Source organism: Scyliorhinus canicula, chromosome 1 (assembly GCF_902713615.1).
Source record: "Scyliorhinus canicula chromosome 1, sScyCan1.1, whole genome shotgun sequence".
Lineage (NCBI taxonomy): Eukaryota > Metazoa > Chordata > Chondrichthyes > Carcharhiniformes > Scyliorhinidae > Scyliorhinus > Scyliorhinus canicula.
In genome coordinates this window covers 274,386,199-274,412,313 of record NC_052146.1, presented here as the reverse complement: position 1 = coordinate 274,412,313, position 26,115 = coordinate 274,386,199, and the positions used below count along the sequence as shown (strand labels likewise).

General features: G+C 44.7%; 1 protein-coding gene across 2 annotated transcripts in view; it reads right to left on the bottom strand.

Annotated features, from left to right (window-relative positions):
* lrpprc (leucine-rich pentatricopeptide repeat containing) overlaps positions 1–26,115 on the bottom strand; it is a 182,181-nt gene that overhangs the window by 67,570 nt on the left and 88,496 nt on the right. For both annotated transcript variants that reach the window (XM_038813544.1, XM_038813552.1), the window contains exons 19-23: positions 24,367–24,423; positions 22,880–22,993; positions 6,133–6,263; positions 5,793–5,878; positions 4,466–4,673 (exon numbers count right to left, since the gene is read on the bottom strand). In XM_038813544.1, coding sequence (XP_038669472.1) covers positions 4,466–4,673; positions 5,793–5,878; positions 6,133–6,263; positions 22,880–22,993; positions 24,367–24,423 — 596 coding nt within the window. The remainder of the gene's footprint in view (positions 1–4,465; positions 4,674–5,792; positions 5,879–6,132; positions 6,264–22,879; positions 22,994–24,366; positions 24,424–26,115) is intronic.

The following is a 26,115-nucleotide window of genomic DNA, read 5'->3' as shown; positions in this document are numbered from 1 at the left end:
TTAGGTGGATTGGCAATGATAAATTGCCCTTAGCATCCAAAAAGGTTAGGTGGGGTAACTGGGTTATGGGGACAGGGTGGATGTGTGGGTTTAAGTAGGGTGCTTTTTCCAAGTTCCCGTACAGATTTGATGGGCCAAATGGCCTCTTTCTGCACTGTACATTCTATGATTCTATGAAACCCGATTAATGGAAGAAATGAAAATACATTGAAAGAAATAAAAATGGGGTGAAGATGGAGGAGAGAGTTCACAGTCTGAAGGTGTTGAACTCGGTGTTAAGTCTGGAAGGCACTGATCCTCCGGTTTGCAATGGGCTTTACTCGAACATTGCAGCAGGCCAACGAAAGACACGTGGACATGAGAGCGAGACGGTGAGTTGCAATGGCAAGCGACTTGGTTCTTCGACTCTGCAGCGAAGTCGTACCTGTTATGAAGCCGGATGGCTCAGTGCATCTATGTGGCGATTACAAGACGATGGTAAACTGTGTGTTTCGGTTGGATCACTACCCTATTCTGCGCATAGAAGACTTTCTGTTTTAAAGTTTAGAGTACCCAATAATTTTTTTTCCAATTATGAGGCAATTTAGCATGGCCAATCCACCTAACAAAGAACAAAGAAAAGTACAGCACAGGAACAGGTCCTTCGGCCCTCCAAGCCTGCACATCTTTGGGTTGTGGTGGCGAAACCCATGCAGACACGTGGAGAATGCGCAAACTCCACACGGACAGTGATCCAGGGCCGGGATTTGAACCCGGATCCTCAGCGGCGTAGTCCCAGTGCTAACCACTGCACCGCATGCCATCCCGCGCATTGAGGACTTGTACGGCAAGTTCAGTGGTAGTCGAACGTTTACAAAACTGGACATGAGCGTGCATATCTCCAGCTGATTCTGTACCCGGGGTCCTGAAAATTTGAGATCTTAAATACGCACAGGGGATTGTACGAGTACACCCTGTTGCCTTTGGGGTTTCCTCAGCTTGTGCAATTTTCCAGTGGGTGATGGAAAATATCCTATGGAGGTTGCCACGCATAGCAGTTTACTTGGATGACATAGTAATTACAGGGTCCCAAGACCAGGAGCACTTGTAGAACCAAGTTCTCCGATACTTTGAGGCAGCTGGAGAGCACCTATGCCAGGAGAAATATTTTCCACGTTTCGGTGGTTACCTATTTAGGATACCGCATGGATCGCACAGCCTGCACCCAGTCAAAGGCAAGGTCCGCACAGTCAGACAGGCCTCCATCCTAAAAGGACAGATGGGAGCTTCGATTTTTCCTGGGGTTGATAAATTCCGATGGGAAATTCATCCCTAACCTGTCAACCCTGTTAGCCCCCCCCCCCTTCATCAATTATTAAATAAGGGCCAGCTGTGGGAGTGGGTCCGGCTGCAGCGTATGACTTTCGCCGAGGCCAAGAACCATTTCTCGTCGCCACGGCTATTAACCCATTTCGACTCAGCAAAGCCACTCCGTCCTGGCCCACCGCATGGGCGACGGTTCAGAGCGTCCCATCGGTTTTGGCTCAAGAACACTTGCCGATGCCAAAAGCAACTCTGCTCAAATCAAGGAGGGGGGCCTGGCCATCGTATTTTGAGTAAAGTCTCACCAATATGTGCATGGTCGTACAGTCACAGTTTTCACCGACCACAAGCAACCTCCCCAAACAGGAATCCAACGCTGAGCTCTATTACTGGCCTCATACGAATACGCACTGGAACACCGACACCCATATCTGCCGGTTAAGTCATAGCCACTTTACATTTTATGGACTCTTTGCCTGTGATGGCATCTCGCATTCGGACTGGGACCCAGATGAAGACTCAACTATCTTGGTTAAACCATCCAGTACGGGGCCCAAAATCAGTCTTTTCCGGAGAATCAATAAGCCTATACATCCAAAATCCCAGAGCTGAGCTTCGAGGATGGTATCATTCCTTGGGGGGGGGGTCAAATCGTGGTTCCGGAGTGTGGGTACAGCCCCCTCCCTCCAGGAACTCCACAGTGGACACCCGGGAGTGTCCAATGAAGACGTTTGCCCGAAGTTACGTCTGGTGGCCTGGAACAGACGCCGAATTAGAGAGGTTGGTCCAGCAATGTGTGCAGTGCCAGGAACACCAAACACTGCCACCAGTGGCACCGCTCCATCCAAGGGAATGGCCATGTCGAGCTGGTCCCACCTCCACATTGATTCTGCAGGGCAGTTCCAGGGTCCGATGTTCCTCATCATAGTGGGCGCCCACTCCAAGTGGACGGAAGTGCACCAGATACAGGCGATCACCACGAAGGCCACAGTCAAACAGCTTCGGCAGACATTCTGCACCCACAGCATTCTCGAGGTCTTAGTTTCAGACAACGGCATGGCTTTTACCAGCGCTGGGTTCGCTGCATTTATGCAGTCAAATGGAGTTCAGCACATGCGTACCGATCCTTACCATCGGACCTCAATTGGGCGAGCCGAAAGGACGATCCAGACCTTTACGCAGTACATAGCAAAGCGGTACTCGGAGTCCTTGGACACGCGGCTTGCAAATTCCTTTTTTATCAGACCACTCTGCATGCCACTACAGGGGTCTCGCCCTCCAAGCTACTGATCGAATTCCGCTTCTGCACTTGGCTAAGCCTGGATATTGGCAGGAAGGTCTGCCACGGCGACTCGGTGCATGTCTGGAGATGGAGTCACATGGATCCTGGGCATGGTGCTATCACAGACTGGGCTGGTCTTGTACAAAGTGAGGGCACAAGGTCGCGAGTCGCACAAACACTTGGGCCACCTCTGCAGTCGAATCCCTGATCAGCCAGCCCTATTTTCGAAGGTCCCAGTTCTCTACATTCTGCCTGCTCTATTGCCGCCACTGTCCCCAGCCCCCTTGGATGCAGAGATGGAGGATGCAGACCCATCTGACTCCAACATGGAGATTCAGACGCCGGCAGTTGTAGACGACCCGGTTTCCGATGATCGTGGGCCGCGCTCAAGCATTGCACTCGAAAACATCGCTCTCCTGTCCGGTACATGCCTCTGGATCCCACATGGACAACACCCGAGCACCAGCCCCGGGCAAAGAAAACTAAGGGCTCATTGCGCCAGTCCGCGGACGTCACTCCAGACTGCGGGAGTGGGGGAGAATATTGCAACCCCCACGGAGGTCACTGGGTGTGGTGAACCATCCGGTTCCCCATGGCCTCTACTGAATATAAACTTCCCCAACAATGGGGCCTGGCTTCCCCTTTACCAAGAGGAGCTCACATAGTATAAAAACCCCAACCCAAGTATAGGTCAGGGCAGGAGACCCTTCGGGGAGTGGATTTAGTCTTGCGTGTTATCTAAATTAAACCTTCATTTTGCATCCTTCCCATCATTCTGCATGATTTTGCTGTTCGGATTCTGCAGTTAGTAGTGAAGGCACGGTGCACAGTTTATGTATCGGCTGAAAATGGCAGCTCTGATCTTCCAAATATTTAGCTAAAGATGTGGGCAGCACGGTAGTATTGTGGATAGCACAATCGCTTCACAGCTCCAGGGTCCCAGGTTCGATTCCGGCTTGGGTCACTGTCTGTGCGGAGTCTGCACATCCTCCCCGTGTGTGCGTGGGTTTCCTCCGGGTGCTCCGGTTTCCTCCCACAGTCCAAAGATGTGCAGGTTAGGTATATTGGCCATGATAAAATTGCCCTTAGTGTTGGGTGGGGTTATTGAGTTATGGGGATAGGGTGGAGGTGTTAACCTTGGGTAGGGTGCTCTTTCCAGGAGCCGGTGCAGATTCGATGGGCCGAATGGCCTCCTTCTGCACTGTAAATTCTATGAAAAAGAACTTCACAGCTCACCCAAGACAAGACTGCCTACAGCACAGGTGCAGTGGGGATAGGTCAACAGAGGTGGTGGAGGGGGAAGAAGTGACAGTGGAATAGAAGTGTGAGGGGACCAAATTACTCCGGTTTACAGTCTTATGGCTGGTGATACAGATCAGATTAGTTGGACGTGAATTCCAATACCATGGGATTAATTACTTCTGCCCACAAGTACAGAGAAAGGTTTAATTAACAGTAAAGCTACAAAACCGAGACATTGAGATTACAATTAAATTGGGTGAGCCATTATATTGAAATAATTCCCTATCTCTATCCCATAAAGCTCTACAGTTTGAAAGTAAAATTCATAGCCCAGCTATGGTTCTTCCATATATCTACATGACATTTTTGGAAACATTCTACCATCACCTGGAATGTGCACTTGTCAAAGCTTTTTCTGAAATCTCTCTCCATGGACATAAATTCTTCACCAGACATTTTAAACTTAAGCTTAGCTAATAACTATGAAAATTACACATTAATTCACAAAGCCAATTAAGCTTTTCTTGAAAAAAATGTGATTATTTTGTAAAATAAGCACGCACATTACAACAGCGCAGAGTCCTTTGTTCAGCAGTTTGTGGCTATTGGGAAATGTTGATTTTTGCATTTTCGACTTACTGATCAAGATGGACTCCAATCAGTGGTGAACACAGATTGGCAGTAGGCTTGGCCAACCCCAAATTCACAATGGATTCATGTAGTTGTTTCACTGTATCTGCTTCTCCCTTCATAGCCACCGCATTCAGGATATGGAAGAATGAAGTGATAGTATTCTCTCTTTGAGCAACATCTTTCTCTTTCATCTCCTTTAGGATTAGAATAGCATCTACAAGGCAAAACACACAGGGTTCCCAGCTAAAATTTATTCAAGAGAAAAACAAACTGCCTTTTTTTAAATGGCATTTTAACTAAGCAAGAATGCAAATTCTGGAGTATAATGCAGATTTCAAGTTAATTACTACTTGTGTATCTATGCGAGACTACAATTATATACCACAATGGCATGATTTTATCATTTCTCTGCTACTGTGACTACAAATTATAGGCAATATCTGTGTGCCCACTCTGCACCGTATAACCCTGCACAGCCTGCCCTGTAGCTGCACAATCTCACTAAATGGATGCTTTTATCCTTCAATGATAACATCTGCTAAATCACACTATTGTTTCTCTAGCAGATGGTTTGTCACGAGGCCAGATAATTAAGATGTGTTTACACTGTATTTACATCTAGACTAATGGCTTGATACCGATACAGCCTGTTTGCAGAGCCGATACTAATTATCCAGTCTTAGCGAGGGAAAGCTTTCTAACAGTCTGCATTAAAAAAATAAGATTTGATAATCTGAACAAATTAGTTCTCCTTATGGAATAGACCTAGTCCATTCTCATATTTCAACAAAAGCAAGCATTGTGGCTTTTAGCAACTAATCCAACAAAGTGAATTATTTCAAAATGTTTTAAAATGTTCCAAATATAATTCTGAAATTGAATTGAGCATTTATTTCCAAATAGCATATTCAAACTGTTTTATAAATGCCATCCAACTTTGCATTCAAGTTATCATGCATTACCATACTAAAACAAAAATAAAAACCATTAGTGTAGACACAGTAGGCAATCTGTGCCAAAAGTCATGTCCCTCAAACTTCGAATGGCTATGTTAATAAAAAGAGCTGGAAAAAAAAAAAGCAAATGCACTGAGCTGTGCAAAATATAAATGACAAGCTTGCCAAGCCATTATAACTACTGTAATGGCCTGCACTGTCCAGCATTTTCATGTGAATTCACTTGAAAATTATCATACGCCATGCTAATATAACCTTTGAAGGCATGGTAGAGACCATCAAAATAAAGTCAAATTCTCATTCACTTTACAGTAAATGCTTAATTGTGATTTTTTTTTTAAAAGAACTAAATTATTTTACACCAGCAGTTAGCTTACCTTCTACTTTACCATGCTTGGCTAGGACCCTCACAAGTGCCAAGTACTTATTTGTGTCAAGGGTAACAGAAGAATCTTTACGGTCCCTTAAATTTCAGACGAGGGAAAAAAAGCACAATTGAGCAGTTTTATTTAGTAGTTCAAAATGTTGCAGCAATGCAACGTTCAACTTCATGCTGTATAAAAATCATTGTGTAGCAACTCAGTTTTAATTCATCCATGGCCGAGGCTCTGATTAAGATTTTATGAAGGGAATCTGAAGATTTCTACCTGTTTAATTCAGGAAGGTCCTTGTATCAGCATAAATTAACCCGACATATTTCTGCACCAGTGTACTTACACTTCTTGTTTCAGGTTCATTGCCTCCTCTGCATTATCGTGTCGACAGCAAAGATTTATTAGTGCAGCGTAGCCACCGATAGCCATGTCCGATTCATACTGAGCTTTCACTTCAAGGGCTTTTTGCATATTCTAGAAAGAGTATGAAAAAGCAGAACCTCTGAAGATGGTATTGGCTGCATATTATGATTCTAAGATTTCCTCTCACTGGAACCCTGACAGTTGGTGCAGTTTTTGTTTACTATTCAGTACATTTAATTGTTATACAGGTGGGTTCACACCACCTTCTTAAAAATAAAACGTGGCTGGCAGAGCAAATGAAAGATCTTTTTTTTTAAAAAAGAAATTGAGCACGCAGAAAATGTCAAACGCTAATCATTGGAGTAAAGGTTGATTATTTCATACATAGATGTACTTTCAATATACGTTTAGTAAGATTAAATAATGGCTCTCATTGCAATGAACAGAACAGGGATGTGTATGTTAGGTTATGGGGATTTGGGGGGGGGGGTTCAGAGGAGTGGATATGGTAGAGTGCTCATTCAAAGTGCCGGTACAGACTCGATGGGCCGAAAGGCTTCCTTCTGCACTGTACGCAATCTAATGAATCTAATCTACGAATATTGTATTTCCTCAAAAAAATTCCACAAAGAACGGAACCCCCAAATAAGCACCGAAAAAAGTGTGGGGGGCAGGGCCAATCAAGAGAGGGAGAAAGGGAAAGAGCTGCACATGTAAATAGATGACAGTCACCTACTGTAAGATATATGATCAAACAAAAGTACCCAATAACAACAAAAATGGGGGCGATGTCAAAGGAAAGTTCTTGTATATTGCACCCGATCCACGTACCTTTGTCTACTGTGTAGTGTATAAAATGAAAAACTGCAATAAAAACATTTTTTAAAAATTTGGCAAAGAACCAAGCATCTCCAGAGCTACATGTATTTCCACCAGTATCACTTCAGGAAATTTCAAGCGGTTATTGGATAGGTACATGGAGCACACCAGAATGACGGAGTGCGATAGCTTGATCTTGGTTTCGGACAAAGCTTGGCACAACTTCGAGGGCCGAAGGGCCTGTTCTGTGCTGTACTGTTCTATGTTCGATTAACCAAACGATCAAAAGTATGGTCAGCAGTCTGGTTGAAATCAGTTCATTCAGCACAGAGCTGCAGTAGGGAGCTACAAATGTCAGTATCGCTGGGTTTGGGGGACAGTGGAATCTATTCAGTGTTCCTACTTCATGACCGTCAGGAAATTGGCGTAGAGTAGGGCAAAATTAGATTTAGCTGTAATGTAACCCCTGGCAAAACCACCCCATACTCTGTCAAGATCCATTGTCACAAGTTCACACTTGAATAATAGTCACAACAGCAAGGGGAGCTTAACTCCGATGGAATAATATCCCAAGTAGTCAGTCAACACTTTTGGAAAACTGATGAGGAAAATGAAACAAACATTTGAAAGAAATAACGAATACCTGTAGCGCTTCTAGTTTATATTGCTTTTTAAAAAGGGAGCGCCTCTCGTGATTTAGTGCACACTTGTAAAGGTGGACGAGACATATTTATGATTTTAAAAAATAAACATGACACCACTTACAGCGACAGATTACTCATTACAGAACACGCACTCAAGGACTACAAATTAGAAAATGCCACACTATAAAAAATATATAAATTTAACATCCCATTGTACTTCATAATTTCTCCTTCAGATAGTGAATTATGTGGAGAATGATATTGTAGCCCACTCATGATTTATGACTAGGGCATGAAATGTTGCAGGCAATTGTAGGTAATAAACTAAATAGCGGAAGATGGTGGCAGAGTGGCAATGTCATTGGACTCGTAATGCAGAAGACTACACTTATGTGAGAAATAGGAGGATGATCAGAGTGAGACTAGGGTCGATCAGGGATAGTGGAGGGAAATTGTGCCTCGAGTCTGAGGAGGTTGGGGAGGCCCGAAATGAATATTTTGCTTCAGTATTCATGCGAGAGGGGGACCTTGTCGCCCATGAGAACAGTGTGAACCAGGTTAATAGACTCAACAGGTTGATATTAAGAAGGAGGATGTGCTGGAAATTTTGAAAAGCATCAGGATAGGCAAGTCCCTTGGGCTAGACAGGATATATCCAAGTTTACTATGGGAAGCGAGGGAGGAGATTGCTGTGCCACTGGTAATGACCTTTGCGACCTCACTCTCCACTGGAGCAGTACCGGATGATTGGAGGGAGGTGAATGTTGTTTTCCCTTTTCAAGAAAGGGAATAGGTAAATCCCTGGGAATTACAGACCAGTCAGTCTTACGTCTGCGGTGAGCAAAGTACTGGAAAGGATTCGGAGAGATCGGATTTATGATCATTTAGAAAAACATAGTTTGATTAAATATAGTCAGCAGGCTTTGTGAGGGGTACATCATGCCTCACAAGCCTCATTGAATTCTTTGAGGATGTGACAAGACACATTGATGAAGGTCGGGCAGTGGATGTTGTGTGTATGGATTTCAATAAGGCATTTGATAAGGTTCCCCCTGGTAGGCTTATTCAGAAAGTTAGGGGGCATGGGATACAGGGAAATTTGGCTGTCTGGATACAGAATTGGCTGGCCAAAAGAAGACAGCGAGTGGTAATGGATGGAAAGTATTCCGCCTGGAGATCGGTGACCAGCGGTGTCCTGCAGGGATCTGTTCTGGGAACTCTGCTCTTCGTGGTTTTTATCATTGACTTGGATGAGGAAGTGGAAGGGTGGCGTAGTAGGTTTGCTGATGACACAAAGGTTGGTGGAGTTTTAGATAGTGTAGAGGGCTGTGCAGGTTACAATGGGGCATTGACAGGATCAGGGCTGGGTTGAGAAGTGGCAGATGGAGTTCAACCTAGATAAACGTGGAGTGACTCATTTTGGAACGTTGAATTTGAATGCTGAATAGAGGATTAAAGGCAGGATTCTTGGAAGTGTGGAGGAACAGAGGGATCTTGGGTTCCACGTACATAGATCCTCAAATTTGGAACCCAGGTTGATGGGGTTGTTCAGAAGGTGTATGGTGTGTTGGCTTTCATTAACAGGGGGCTTGAGTTTAAGAGCTGCGAGGTTTTGCTGCAGCTTTATAAAACTCTAGTTAGACCACACTTGGAATCTGGTCACCTCGTTATAGGAAGGATGTGGATGCTTTGGAGTGGGTACAGAGGAGATTTATCAGGATGCTGCCTGACTGGAGGGCATGTCTTATGAAGAAAGGTTGAGGGAGCTAGGGCTTTTCTCACTGGAGCGAAGAAGACAGAGAGGTGACTTGATAGAGGTGTACAAGGTGACGAGAGGCATGGATAGAGTGGATAGCCAGAGACTTTTCTGCAGGGCGGAAATGGCTGTCATGAAGGGACATAATTTTAAGGTGATTGGAGGAAGGTATAGGTGAGATGTCAGAGGTCGGTTCTTTACACAAAGTGGTGAGTGCGTAGAATGCACTGCCAGTGGAGGTGGTGGAGTCAGAGTTATTAGGGACATTTAAGCGACTCTGGACAGCAGTAAATTGAAGGGGTGTAGGTTAGGTTGACCTTAGATTAGGATAAATGGTCGGCATAACATCATGGGCCGAAGGGCCTGTACTGTGCTGTACTGATCTATGTTCTATTAATGCTCTGGGGTTATGGATTCAAACCCCACCATGGCAGTTGGTGGAATTTGAATTCAATTAATAAATCTGGAACATAAAGTTTGGCTCAGTAATGGTGACCATGAAACTATCTTCAATCGTCAGAAAGGATCATCTGGTTCATTGCCGTTCTTTAGGGTCTGAAATCTGCCATCACTGCCCAGTCTGGTCTACCTGCGGATCCAGACCCACAGCAATGTGGTTGACTCTTAACGGTCCTCTGAAATATTCAGCTCAAGGGTAATCAGGAATGATCAACAAATGCTGTCTTTGGCAGTGACACCAACATGAATGAGTTAAAAAAAAATCTGATTAAACATTGGCCAATATTTTGCAGAGGTAATTATGGTGAAACCTAGCTTTGTCACCAATGACTCTTCTGAAATTACAGCAACTTCTGAAGTCAACTTATGCGCCGATAAACACAGAAATGACTCTCAGTGAAGCTATGTTTACCGAGAGGGTGTGCTGTTGCAGTACCCCTCAGACTGCAGTCAAGTAGTAATCACTGAACTGGTGAGAACTGCTCAAGTCATTATGGCACAGGAGGAGGCCATTCAGCCCATGTCGGCGCTCTGTAGAACAATCCAGTTAGCTCCACTTTTCCGTTCTATATTGATAACCCTGCAAGTTTATTTCCCTCGACAGCCTATCCAGTATCCTTTTGAAATCACCAATAAGTCTCTTCTTCTAACCCCGTGTTGGAGCGAGTTCCAGATCATTACCACTTGCTGTATATAAAAGTTCTTCCAATTATCTCCCTGCAATTCATGTCGAAAACCTTAAATCTGAGTCCCGTAGTCCTTACCCCCATCAACTAATGGAAACATGGTCAGCAAGGGGTCATGTGATAGCGCGGGAGTGGCTGTGTTTTCACCAACTCCAGCTCTGCTCATCTTTTAATCCATCTTTTCATTCTTGTGCACATTTCTTTTTTGTCTTTTATTGGTTTACATGGTTTATACTAGGTTCCGAGAATTGTTGGTCAGTGATTCTGCATGATGGAGCCGAGTTAGAATATCTAAATCCTCGCTGAAGGAGTTGGGGTGGGGCCCTGCCGTCACTGGTGTAGTTGCTTTTGAGCGAGCTCCCACTCTTACCCTGTGTTGCACATTGACGGTTGATGTCTGCCTACAAAGAGGCTGTTCCAGCTAGAAATTTCGATTCTGAGATACAGGTTGGCAAGGGCCAATTCCAAGAGTTGTGGGAGTTGCTATAGTGGCAATGGCAGCTCATGAGGGGGCTCTTGTGATAGCAAGCGCACTGTCCCTGGAAAGCCAACCTCCATACGGTTGAGTTGCTGCTGCACGGCCTGACATCCATCTTGACTGAGTCAGGAAAGAGAAAAGAGGAACAGGAGAGGATTGCTACTGAGTCTGGTTTCCGAGGTGAGGCATTGGCGAAGTTGTCTAAATCAGCCATATTCAATGACTGTGCCTCCAATGCTCGTTGGAGCCCCTGTGAGATGGAATTCTTCCTTATCTTGGTCTTAAATCTCTTTTTTGAAGCTGTGCTCCCAAGTTCTAGATTCCCCCACGAGGGGAAACATTCTCTCAGTATTTAATCTATCACACCCTCAGAACTTCTAACTTTCAATAAGACCACCCCTCATTCTTCCCGTGTAATAAAGGCCGACATTCCGTTTCCCTTCCGGATTACCTGCATGCACATTTTTTGAGATTCATGCCACTCAGATCCCAAAGTATATCAGTATTTACGGTCTCTCTCTCTAATTAAAATATTCTGTTTTCCTATTCTTCTCACCAAAGTGGACAACTTCTCATTTTCCCACATTATAATCCAGCTGTCAATGTTTTCGCCCTTAACTTAAACCACCTATATCCATTTGTAAACTCTTGGTATCCTCACAACTTCATTTCTTACTTATCTTTGTATCCTCAGCAAATTTGACTACAATACAGTTGGTCCTGCTACCAAGTCATTTAGATTGATCATAAATAGTTGAAGCCCCAACACTAGAACCTACAACACTTCATAGGAGTTTGCCAACCTGCTGCTTTGTTCCCGTTTTCAGCTTCTTCTTCATGAGTTGTTCATGAGACCCTGGAGTTCACACCAGCACTGCTGGCAGCTGTAACATGGAGGTATTGCTCTCGTGCCCAGAACACATGACGTCAGTGTACAGGGCACATGACCTGCTCTCTGCCACCACTCCAGGCAGGAAGACTCCAGCGATTTAAAAAAATAAATCTGCTCCTGGGTCAGCACATTGACATCAGGAAGAAGCGTTCTGCCCTGCTGGGCTCTGGGACTGTGTACTGCTGAGGGAACACATGTGCGGAATGGCTGGCATTCTGAAAGCCTTTCACAGCTGGCATTTTTGAAAGCTGCTCGCACTGTTGGGCACTACGTCCAACACCACGCGCATGGCCCCATGATCGGGAACACCGCAACGCGTGGCCCCCTCAAACCTTCTGGCACCCACCCACGGGTCACAACCGTGGATTTGAAAATGACTGACGCAAGGGACCTCAAAGATGTGCCTATCACCCGTGATAGGAATCAAGGACTGCTGGACAGACCACTGTCTACTCTGCTCGTGATTATCAATGTTGCCCAAAGCAGTGGCGGCAACAGAAACATAGCTGCAGAAAAATCAATGTCTTGGCTCTCAAATATCTTGATACGAAAGCCCCATTCAGCCAGCACCTGACAAACCTGAAGACACCCAGTGATCCAGAGTGTCCACTGCACCTGGTCTGCCCTCAAGATCTCCTTAATTAGCAACTATGAAGGAGACTTTTGGTCACTGTCAGGAAACACCAAGACTGGTTCGAAGAGAATGGCCAGAAAATCCAGGAACTGTAAAATCTGAAGTGAAAGGCTTTTCTGAATCTGAAACAGCAACCCAACTCGAACAAGAAGCTCTACTGATGACTGAAGGCTGAGGTCACCAAAAGAATGGATGGTAGGTGGAGAAGGCGCAGAAAATCAAGCAGATTTCTGTCAAACATGACGCACAAGGCTTCTTTCGCACAGTCAAGACCACCTATGACCCAAGCATCCAAGGCTCCACCCCAACATTGGCCAAGAATGGAGGTGCTTAAGAACAGTGAGGCAGTCAGCGCCTGCTGGAAGGAGCACTTCCAAGACTCCTTAACAGAGACTCTATCCTCAATTAGAATGTCCTCAACTCCATCCTGCGGCATGCTCCCCTCCACCATCTGAGGACAACCCCAACCCGGCCCGAGGTGAAAGGGGCATGTAACAGCTTAACAAGGCCTCAGGAGCTGGTAGAATCACCGTTGAAGCACTAAATCAAGGCAGAGAAGCATTACTGGTGTGAATATATAACCTAATTTCTATTTTTAAAATTTAGAGTATCCAATTTTTTTTTTTCTCAATTGAGGGGCAATTTATTGTTGCCAATCCAGCTTAGCTCCACATCTTTGGGTTGTGGGTATGAGACCCACGCAGACACAGGGACAATGGCAAACTCCACACCGGAGCCGGGATCGAACCCTGGACCTCAGGACTGTGAGGCAGCTAGTGCTAACCACTGCACCACCCTAACCTCATTTCTATAATCATAAAAGATTAGAACTTGTCAAGAGGTCTCTGATGCCGTAATTGTGACCATCTTCAAGAAAGGTGACAAGTCAGACTACAATAACTACAGAGTAATTTCCCTGCTGTGGGCCACAGAGAAGACCATTGCAAGAGTCCTCCTTAATCTCCTTCTCCCTGTGGCCAAAGAGCTCCTCCCAGAGTTGCAATGCCGATTCCGCCCACTCAGGGGCACAACGGACATGATATTCACTGCGCAGTAACTACAAGAGAAATGCAGGGAACAGCACCAACTATTGTACATGGTCTCTCAAAGGCCTTTGACACTCAACTGCGAGGGATTATGCAACATCCTCCTCTTTTGGCTGGCTCCAAAAGTTTGTTACTCTCCTCCCATTCCATGATGACATGCAGGCCAAGCCACACAATCGACTATGGACTCCATTCACGTCTGGAGTGGGATGAAGCAAGGCTGTGTCATCGCACCAACGCTTTTCTCTATCTTCCTTGCTCTTATGCTCCATCTCACGCTCAGCAAGCTTTCCGCTGACTGAAGCTAAACTACAGAACAAACAGGAATCTGTTCAACCTCCGCCATCTGCAGGCCAGATTCAAGGTTGCCCCATCCGCTGTCACTGAACCACAATACAAGAGCAAGGGCCTTACAATAAATAGCCACCTACGACAAAGGTCCTCTACCAACGTGTCTAGGTCACATAACACTGCCTCTTGGATATAAAAATACCCAACGAGGTCTTGGACAAGGTGTACCACTTTCCATACTTTGGAAGCCTACCGTCAACAAAGGCAAACATCGATAACTGGGTTCACCACTTCCTTCAGTGTGCCAGCGCAGCCTTCGATCGCTTAAGAAACTGTGTTTGAAGACCAGGGTCACGGCCCAGCATCAAGCTCACAGAGCAATAATGGTAACCACCTCCTATATTGTTCAGAGACATGGACTATATTCTCACTTAGGCCAACATCCTCAGCATCAAAGCTGACCACGCTTGATCAGCTTCGCTGGCCGGCCCACATCGTCCGCATGCCTGACACAAGACTCCCAAAACAAGTGCTCTACTCGGAGCCTCGACATGCAAACAAACCCCAGAAATTATAGAATTTACAGTGCAGGAGGCTATTTGGCCCATCGAGTCTGCACCGGCTCTTGGAAAGAGCACCCGACTTAAGCCCACACCTCCACCCTATCCCCGTTACCCAGTAACCCCACCTAACCCTTTTTGTTTTGGACAGCAAGTGCAATTTAGCATGGCCAATCCACCTAACCTGCACATCTTTGGACTGTGGGAGGAAACCGGAGCACCCGGAGGAAACCCATGCACACACGGGGAGAATATGCAGACTCCGCACACAGTGACCCAAACCAGGAATCAAACCTGGGACCCCTGGAGCTGTGAAGCAACAGTGCTAACCACTGTGTTAATGTGTCGCCCTGGAGGGCAGAGGAAATGCTTCAGTGACACTCTCAAAGCCTCCTAGGAAAAAGTACAACATCCCCACCAACACCTAAGAATCTTTAGTTCAAGACTGCCTCAAGTGGTGGAAAACATCCAGGAAGGTGCTGAACACCTCGAGTTTCATCGCCAAGAGCAAGTTGAAGGCAAGGGTCAACAGCGGAAGGGGTGCATGGTAAACTGGGCAGCCTACGCACCTGCTCCTCCAACCACTGTTTGCCCTATCCGTGACAGAGATCGTAGGTCGCGCATTGGACTCCTCAGTCACCTGACAGCATATTTTTTAGTGCGGAAGCAAGTCATCCTGGACTCCAGAGGACTGCGTAAGATTAAGGTGACTTTTTCCTCGTGATCTTGATGGTCTTGGGTTCCTCAGTCTCTTTTGATATTGTTATTGGGTTGCTTTTTGTGCATCTTCTACTTTAAAGACAGATACAAAATACTTGTTCCAAGCCTCTGCCGTTTTCTTGCTTCCCATTGTTAATTCCCCAATCTCACCTTCTCAGGGACCAACGCTCACTTCAGCTACTTTCCTTTTTATATACATCAATCTATTAACTTCATTTTGTCATTCTCATGTCCTTCTCTGTCATCATCTTAAATCAAATTATACTGTGGTCACTATTGCCAAGATATTGCCCTACTTTCACATTTTTCATCTGCTCGTTTATTACTCATGACTAGATCCAGTAGCATAGCTTCCCTTGTCGGGTCTTTAACCTCTTCTATCCAATTAAAATGACAATAGTTGTTGATTTTTCTTTTACTAGATTTCCTAATTCTTCTGCATATTTGTTTCTCCATTTTCCTTTTACTGTTAGGGGGTCTGTACACTATATTTTATCTGCATCCATATGGATTGTAATTTTGTCTTGTTCATGGCAGTAGAATAAAGGGGCACAGCTATTATGTCATCCAGAATAAGTAGTCCACCTCCTCCTTTCCCCCCTCTATCTTTCCTAAATGTATTAACCTGTTCCTTTCCACTTGCGTGGGGGGAAAGAATTTCAAGAAATACATGATCAGGAACATAGATGTAAAATTTTAAAAGACACAAACTGAAAGCTCCAGCAGCTCAACGGCAACCACAGAACTCTACATTCATCAGTCGTAAAGGGTTGATTGGTAGATAGTTAATGAGATCTTCTGGCATCAATGTCATCAAAACTGGTTAAGTAAATGATTAGAGGGAGAACGACCTTTAAAATTAAAACTAATGTGCAAGGTTCCACATTCCTCTGTATTAAGTCTATTGATAATCAGGAGCAGCACTAATAGATATTTGTCTACAGGGAACTGTCTCTCTCTGGCTTTATGTAACTATCAATCTTTCTATTTGTTCAATCAGCTTTGTTTTGTTTCATAAGAATCGTTGTCTTGCAGATGCAGAGAAGTGCAGTTACCAGGTACTGCCTGGAAGGACCAGGAGTTGAAGAAAAAAAGTGAGCTAGCCAGTGAGTCTATAGCAGCCAACTGCAGACAAAGAAAAAAAAAATCAGTTTTCAGAAGATCGGGGGAAAGGGGAGGTGACGACGACGCAAGGAGAGTTCAATTAAAGTTTAAGTGGAACAGATAGTCCTGCTGCCAAAACTGGACTCATTGAAGTTTTCAGAAGCTTATGGCTGTGTCCCAAAGATGGTAGGGGACAGACATGACCACAACACTTGTAAGAACGGGACCATATAAGCTCTGAATGGTGCTAAGCACATACATAAGACATGGGCTATTTAAGAAACCAGCTATTCAAAGCAGTTAAATTTTCAGATGTGCAAATAATTACTCCGTGTAATCTCACCAATTTAAAGCCTCAGACCCCCTGATCACTGTTCCAGTTAATGCTCAGTATCCTTCAGAGTTGATTTAGTCAAATGCTACATTGCCTGTGTAACCTTTGCTGCTTTTTAAGCGTGTCTATCTAGTAGTGGTTTGCTACTCAAATACCGACTATAAAAACTTAAGAGTACAGGTGGCCACCATTTGGCACATTGTGCTTGTACTGGCTCTCAGAAAGAAGTCATCCTTAGTCAGACCTTCCTGCTTTTTATCCGTCTCCTTCTAAGTTCCTCAACCTCAGGTCCAATTTCCTTTTAAAATTCTGGTGAGTGACTTGAAGAGGAACTTCCAGGTGGTGGGGTTTGAAAGCAGTGCTCCGAAAGCTTGTGATCTGAAACAAACCTGTTGGACTTTAACCTGGTGTGAGACTTTCATGTGATGTAGGTACAAGGATTTTGGCCAGGTGACAGTGAACGGACGACAATATCTTTTCAAGTCAGATGGTGTGTGGCTTGGAGGGGAACTTCCAAGTGAAAGTGTTCTCGTGCGTCTGCTGCCGTGGTCCTTTGAGATGGTTGTGGGTTTGGAAGGTGTTCTGCTGTCGAAGGAACCGTGGTAAATTCCTGTAGTGCAACTTTTAGACGGTACACACTGCAGTCACTGTACGTTTGCGGTGGAGTGAGTGGGTGCCGATCAAGAATGCTGCTTTGTCCTGGATGGTGTCAAACTTCTTGAGTGTTGGGAGTGGCACTCATCCAGGCATGTGGTGAGCATTCCATCATCTTCCTGACCTGTGCCTTGTAGATGGTGGGCAGGCTTTGGAGAGTCAGGTGGCAAGTTACGCACTGCAGGATTCCTAGTCACTGTTCTTGCAGCCACAGTATTTATATGGCTAGTCCAGTTCAGTTTCTGGTCAACTGATAAAGTAAACTCGCCAAAGACACAGATGACCATTGGTTGTTTTCCCCTTTGAGGGGATCACCACGCTTCAGGTAAGGGGCAAGGTTGAGAAGGCAGTGCCTTCATGAATAACCTCAGCCGGTACAGGAATTGAACCCACGCTGTTGACCTCGCTCTGCATCACAGCTGTCCAGCCAACTGAGCTGAACTGGCCCCCGATGGATATCCCAAGGATGTTCATAGTGGGGGACTCAGCGATGGGCTTGATTAATAAGGGTATTAGGGGTTCTGGGGAGAAGGCAGGAGAATGGGGATGAGAGAAATATTAGCCATGATTGAATGGTGGATCAGTCTCTATGGGCCGAGTGGCCTAATTCTGCTCCTATGTCTTATGGTCATGCCACTGAATCTCAAGGAGCGACAATTAGATTGTCTCTTGTTGGTAATGGTCTTTGTTTGGCACTTGTGTGGCATGAATGTGACTTATTGCTTGTCAGCTCAAGCCAAGATATTGTCCAGGTCTTGCCACATTGCGACCCAAGACCATAAGGAAGGAGAACAGGATTAGACCATTCAGTCCTTCGAACCTGCTCTGCCATTTAATAAGATCATGGCTGATCCATCACTCACAAAGTCCACTTTCCTGCCTTCTCCCCGACTGATTAAAAATTTATCAATCTCAGCCTTAGAAATGTTCAAGGACGCAACCTCCATAGCTTCCTGGGGTAAACAATTCCAAAGATACACCACTTCTTCAGAGAAGAAATTCTTCCTCAAATCAGTCTTAAATGAGCACCCCCATATTCTGCAATCAGGCTCCCTCGTCCTCCACTTTCCAATGAGTCGAAACATCCTCCCAACATTTACCCTGTCTAACCCCCCTTCGAATCTTATATGTTTCAAATAGATCACCACTCATTCTTCTGAACTCCTGCTTAATCTTTCCTCATATGGCAGTCCCTCCATACCTGGGATCATCCTAGTAAACCTCCTCTGTATTCCCTCTAATAAGATATCTTTCCTTATCTAAGGGACCAAATTGTACACAGTATTCTAAATATGGGCTCACTAGTACCTTATACAGTTGCAACAATACCCCTTTACTTTTATATTCCAGCCCCCTGGAACTAAAAGCCAGAATTCCATTTGCCTTCCCCAAGTATCCAAGGAATCATGGTACTGAACATTGTGCAATCACCAACTAATATAATAATAATCTTTAATGTCACAAGTAGGCACACATCAACATTGCAATGAAGTTACTGTGAAAAGCCCCTAGTCGCCACATTCCGGCGCCCGTTCGGGTCCCCGCTTCTGATCTTATGCTGGAAGGAACGAAGGACGTTTCCACTTCTGACCTTATGCTGGAAGGACTTTCATTCATGAAGCAGCTAAAGATGGTTGGGCCTCGGACACTTCCTTGAGGAGCCTCTGCAGTGATGTCCTAGAAATGAGATGACTGACCTCCAACAACCAGAACCATCTTCCTTTGCGCCAGGTATGACTCTGACCAGCAGAGAGTTTTCCCCGTGATTCCCATTGACTCCAGTTCTGTTGCGGCTCCTTGATGTCACACTCGGTCAAATGATGCCTTGATGTCATTGGCAGTCACTCTCATCTTACCTCTGGAATTCAGCAAAGGCTGTAATGAGGTCAGGAACTGAATGACCAAGGTGGAACCCAAACTGTCAGCGATTATCACGCAAATGCCACTTGATAGCACTGTATGTGGGTCAGTGCTGTATTCCAGCAATGTGGCCACATCTTGCAATTCATTCATAGGATGGAAGCATCACGAACAAGCCCATCCCCAAAGCCCTTGAGAACGTGGTGGTGAGCTGCCTTCATGAACCATTGCAACCCATCTGGTGTTGGTACATCCAACGCACTCTGAGGGAGGGAGTTCCAGGTTCCTGACCCAGTGTCAGGAAAGGAAAAGTGATAGGGTTCCAAGTCAGGATGGTATGTGACTTGGGGAACTTGCAGGTTGTGGTATTCCCGTATCTCTGCTATCCTTGTTTTAAATAGAGGTCGGAGGTTCGGAAGGCACTATGACAGGCTTGGTGAGTTGCTGCAATATATCTTGTACATATATACTGCTGCCACTGTGTAGCAGTGGTGGAGGGAGTGAAAGTTTAAGGTGTAAAGCTGTATACTTCCCTGGTATGAACATTATTCTTTGAGGGCATAATCAAAGATCAATGTTTCTGGGCGTCACCATCACCAAGAGTCTGTCCTGGTCCACTCACGTTGATGCAATAGTCAAGAAAACCCAATAACGTCTCCACTTCCTACGGACGCTAACGGAATTCGGCATGTCTGCATCAACTCTCTCAAACTTCTACAGATGTGCCAGAGAGAGCATCCTATCCGGTTGCATTACAGCTTGGTATGGCAACTGCTCGGCCGAAGATCGCAAGAAACTGCAGTGTGGTGACTCAGCCAAACGCATCACACAAGCTTGCCACTCAAACTGGTTCTGTCTACTCCTCCCGCTGCCTCAGGTAGGCAGACAACATTATCAGAGACCCCTCCCACCCAGGCTTTGCCTTCTTCCAGACCCTTCCATTAGGCAGACGGTACAGAAGTATGAAGACCCGCACATCCAGACATAGGAACAGCTTCTTCCCCACAGCTACTAGACTCCTCAACGAGGACTGCCTCCCTCGGACTGATCTGTTCCTTGTAAGACCACTATTCACAACGTCCTATGCTGCTCTTGCTCATGTATTTGCTTTGTTTGGCCCCTTGTTCCACACTGTAACCAATCACTGTTTGTCGCTGTACCATTAGTCAATGCACTCTGTACTGTCGATTATTCATTTTTAGTCTACTATGTATGTACTGTGTACATTCCCTTGGCCGCAGTAAAATACTTTTCACTGTACTTCAGTACATGTGACAATAAATCAAATCAAACAATCATCAACTTGTTTTGAACTGGAACAACAACAATTTGAGTCAACATTTGTTATTTTGTGAAGAGAGCAAGACCTTCATTGGGCTTCTGTGCGAATGGGAATTTGAGATGGGAGGGCTTCATCTTTTTGAATAGGAAATCAGTGAATTTTTAAAACCAATTTAAAAGCAGCAAAAGGGTCAAATACTTTTATTCGGGGATAAAGGAGGTATCAACCTGCTGAACTGAAAATACTGTCAATATCAATAGTGGACATTTATTCCAAGATAGTGTTAAGTTGGAAGAGGAAAATAACAAAACCACTGGTAAGTCATAAAGCAACTTCAGCAAAAGTTATCACATCACCAGACCATTTGAAGACTCATCTTTGCTTATTTAACCACTCATCCAGATTTTCAAAAACTTGGAGGCTACAGGTGCAGATCAGATTTTACATAGTTATGTAAATTTGGTGTTGATCAGTCAGAGCCAGTATCTCATCCATGTACCATCAGAGCAAATGTGTAATGCCCTCAGTACAGAAATGCTTCCAAATCTGTGAAATAAGGATCGAAACACTGCTGTCAGAAAATCAGAGTATTATCTAACAGGAGACCAGGATACGGAAAGAGTTTGCTGTTTATGAAGAATGTATTTTGGATATTTTTTCAGATTGTTTTTTTTTGTCCCTGGGGGAAAAAAAATGATTACTGGAGCCGGTTCTGGACAGTGAAGCAAAGCAAACAGGTAACCCAAAATAATGGTAACATTTCGAAATTAGTGGAGCCCCCCCCCCCCCCACCCACCCCCTGCCAATTGGTTTCCAAAATTATTTGGAAAGGAAAATTCTGCCAGAGCACTGGAAGTTAGCAAAAGCAACTCTGTTCTTCAAAATGTAACATCAGTTAATCTTATTTCATATATTCATGAACCATAATACAAGATGAAATGATCAAGCTATAAGGGTAGTCTGCCTGGATTTCCAAAGTTCCACTTGACCCATCTTACAAATTGAACTAAGAGGGAATAGAGAAGTTAATGCGATATATAAGGATTTCGGGGGGGAAAAGCATCCGATGAGCTCCAAAGGGGACTGTGATCTGGAGTTTAATTCGCTCCTTCACCAATACAATCGTGAACTGACCCAAAGACTGCCTGCGACATGCGCTTCATGTGTGGCCCTCAGCAGAGCTATAGCTCCACTTATCTCCAGGCTTCCATTCAGCATTCTGTCTCCAGCTACAGGCTATTGTCAGGGCAGCCCATTCAATGTTTTGCCTCTTGTTGTCCAGCAAGAGGAAATGAAGGATTATTGCGAACTGTCACCCACAGAGCATAGAAAATTACAGTTCAACACAATCGTGAGCTAAGCAGTTTATAAAAATCAATTTTCCAATGCAAAATTACCCGACCTCCACTTGGCAATGGCTCAGAGTTGCACATTTTAAATCTGCAGCTCAGTGTGTAGGAACCAGGGTGTAGTTCAAAACTCCATGGTCCAACATGTTGATGCATTCCCAAGAATAACCCCCAGAAAAAAAGTTAAAAGCCCTGGAGTAGTTTATAGTACAGTAGAATGATTAGTCAGGTCCCTGCTCACTCTATCCATTCCAGATCTATTGCCAGCACAGAATCATGGAATTTACAGTGCAAAAGGAGGCCATTCGGACCATCAAGTCTGCACCGGCCCTTACAAAGAGCACCCTATCCCTGGAAGCCAGTAACTCCCACTTAACATTTTTTTGGACACTAAGGGCAATTTGGCACGGTCAATCCACCAAACCCGCACATCTTTGGACTGTGGGAGGAAACCGGAGCACCCAGAGGAAACCCACGCAGACACGGGGAGAACGTGCACACTCCGCACATACAGTGACACAGATGGGAATCGAACCTGGGACTCTGGAGCTGAGAAGCAACTGTGTTAACCACTGTGCTACCGTGTTCCCCTCTGCTTTCTTCTCAAAGCTCTCTGTCTTTCTCAGATTCAAATATTTACTCAATTTTCCCAAATGTCAATCCCTCAATGGGAAAAGTGGTCATGACATTATCACAATACTGCCTTCACTAACCATTCCATTATCCTAAGGAATTAACTTGAACCAGATGACACAGAAATAGTTGTTTGGTGGTGTTGAACGTGAGTATTGCTTAAAAGAGCCACATGCTGTCAAAGTTTTTCACCAGGACAGGTTTGCAGGAATAATAAAAAGAAAAATAATTTATATTGCATTAGGAGAGAATGCGAGTTGATTGGCATGTAGACTCTGATTGGTAGGGGCATTGCCATGGAGAATGCAGGAGAACCAGGAGAAAGCCATGCTTTTGTTTAAATGCAAACCAGGCCAGTCAATTCTGAAAACCTACTCTATTGATACGTTTATGATTACAGTATGTAAATAGTTAGGTATTCATTGAACTGGCAACTATAACCTTTGCAAACAAAAATGAGGAGAAGGCAAAGAGCAGAGGCCATTCACTGACTCCTCATCTGGTTCTAAGAAATAGCCATCATTACCTCAGTCCCACAAAGCAACAGGATCAGTTGCTTCAACGATTCTCCAATGGGTTTGTTCTCCATTTTGAGCTCTGCCAATCTTGTTTCTAGGGCAGCAATTTTAGCCTCGGACCCCTAATAATCAAAATCAAACACGTTAGAGACCTCTTACAGCATTAAAAATAACCATTTGTGTAATGATAAATAATTTGAACCGTTAATTAAACCCCAATTTTTCTTTCCATTCTGTAACTACCCTCTCCATCCTTACTCCAGCAACATCTAGATTTAAAAACCACCTTGATATTACATCTGACCCGGAGATGAGCTTCCGGTCTCCGATTCATGCCATCACCAAGACGGCCAATATCCACCTCTGGAACATCACTCAACTTAGCCTGCCTCAGCTCATCTGTTGCAGAAACATTACCTCATGCCTGAATCACCTCAAAAGCTGACTATTCCGACACACTCCTGGCTTGTCTCCCCTATTCCACCCTCTATAAAACTCTGCTGCCGGGCATTAACTTGCACCAGGTCCTGTGCTTTGCGAGCTGACATGCACCGACTCAGTCACACAATGACTTGATTTTAAAATGCTCATCCTTGTTTCAAAATCCCTCTATGGTCTTGTTCCTCCCAGCTCTGCATTATTTCAGCTCTACAACCCCTTGAGAGATGTGTCCCCTTGAGATCTGCAATTTAAAGGGCCCTGCATTCAGCTGCCTGGGCCCCAAGCACTGAAATACACTCCCTAGGTCTCTCTACCCCACCTTCCTCCTTTTACCTCTTTGATCCTAATATCTCCTTATATAGCTTAGTGTCAGACGGTATTTTGCTTTATAGTGCTCCCGAGAAGTGCCTTGGGTGTACTATTGTGATAAAGATGTTATAATTAGTTGATGCTGTAACATAAAACACATTCACCACCCTAACGTTTGTATTTTAATTTCATGGGCAAGAAATATAAAACTACTTATATATTCATATCTTCAAGGCAACAGTACTCATTGTCTAGGTAATAAATAAGTATTTTCTTTGGAACTATACTCAGAAGATATCAAATCCCCACCACAAAGTGATGAGGCATTTTCTCTGGAAAATATCAAGATATCCAATATTGCATGTTTGAGTTCCAGTTTGTTCAGATTTGTATCCCCAAAAAAAAGTCTGTGACATCTCCCAGTTCTAAGCATAAATCTGGACTATCTCTGGTGGCTTTTGGTAACTGGCTACAAGCACTTTGGGCAATCTGACAAGAGCTTCAGGCATCACAGCAGTAGAGGAAGGGGAGAATGAAAACAGACGCAAATGCAGAGACAAATACTTAGCTGAATATACCGAGACACATGCAAAGTAACATAACACCAGGTTTCGGAATATTTGATAATCTATTTGAGAATAACTGCACTTTGCATTAATAAATTGGCCTCGTTACTATGCTGAGCTAAAAATTATGATTTTTTTAAAAAGAGAAGCCCCATTTCTAATCTGAACTTCTTACTCACTTTTGGGAGGTCAGCAGCAGTCAGCTTATCCTGTTCATTCACCAAAACGATGACATCCTGAAAAATAGCAATCTTTAGATTTAGAAAATTGGATCCTTCCATTCAGTTTCCCATGCAGCGGTGGGGAGAAGGGAGTGGCATGTAGGGGAAAAGAATTGAACACAGTTGCAATATTTGGCTTCAAATTTCAGGCAGGCATCATTATTTGTGGAATTTTAAATTCATCTCCTGTAACAGAAGGGCAAAGGAAGCAATCACTCAAGCAGCCGGTAAGGTCATTTCACTGAAGTTCCTCACTGCCTCATCTGTCCCTCCCGGCAAAAAGGAATCGACAAATCAAAATTGATGTAAGTTCTGTTTTTTGTTCCAGATAATATTCGGCGTTAATTTCACTCTCTCATTTGGCCTCTTCCAAGAGGGAACTTGGGGAAGCTGTGGCGTAGTGGTATTTTCACTGGACTAGAAATCCAGAGACCCAGGGTAATGCCTGGGTTTGAATCTGGTCACAGCAGATGGTAGAATTTGAATACAATTAAAAATTGGATGACGATCATGAAATGATTACAGATTGTCATAAAAAAAACCATCTGGTTCACAAAATGTCCTTGAGGGAAGGAAACCTGCCACACTCACCTGGTCTGGCTGACACATGTCTACAGACCAACAGCAACGTTGTTCCTCTTAAATGCCCAAAGAAGGCAGTCAGTTGTATCAAACTTTGGCATCAACCTCAGCACTGGAAATAACAAACCCAGTGTCGATCTGCAAAGTCCCCCTTACTAGCATCTGGGGGCTTGTACCAAAATTGGGAGGACTGTCTCCCAGACTAGGTAAGCAACTGCCTGACATAGGCATATTCATGTAATCATGCCTTATAGGCAATGGCTCTCACACCGCAACCACCATCCCTTTTGTAAGTCCTGTCCCACCGGTAGGACAAACCTAGCAGAAGTGGTGGCACAGTGATATACACTCAGGAGGGAGCTGTCCCGGGAGTCCTCAACATCAACTCTGGACTCAATGAAGTCTTATGGCATCAGGAAACCTGCAGATGACGACACACCTCCATCCTCCCCCAGCTGATGAATCAATGCACGTCAATGTTGAACATTACTTGGAGGAAACACTGAAAGTGGAAAGGGCACAGAATGCACTCGGGGTAGGGGATTTCAATGTCCATCACCAAGAGTGGCTTGGTAGAACCACCACAGCTTGAGGCCTAAAGGACATAGCTGCTAGTCTGCATCTGCAGCAGCTGGTGATAAGAGGGGGAAAAATTCTTGACCTCATCCTCATCAACCTGCCAGCAGCAGATGCATCTGTCCATGACAGTAAAGGTAGGAGTGACTACCACAGTCCTTGTGGAGACAAAGTCCCCTCTTCACATTGAGGATACCTTCCATCGTGTTCTGTGGCACTACTACATGCTAAATGGGATAGAATTTAATACGATCTAGCAATTCAGCGCTGAGCACCCACATGGCGCTGTGGGCCATCAGCAGCTGCAGAATTGTATTCAACCACAATCTATAACCTCATGGCCTACCATATCACCCACTCTACCATGACCAGCAATCCGGGGGATTATCCCTGGTTCTATGAAGAATGCAGGAGGGCATGCCAGGAGCAACACCAGGCATACTTAAACGTGTGATGTCAACCCGGCGAAGCTACAACACAGGTCTACTATAAGGAGCAAGCAATAGACAGAGCTAAGCGATCCCACAAACAATGGAGCAGCTCTAAGCT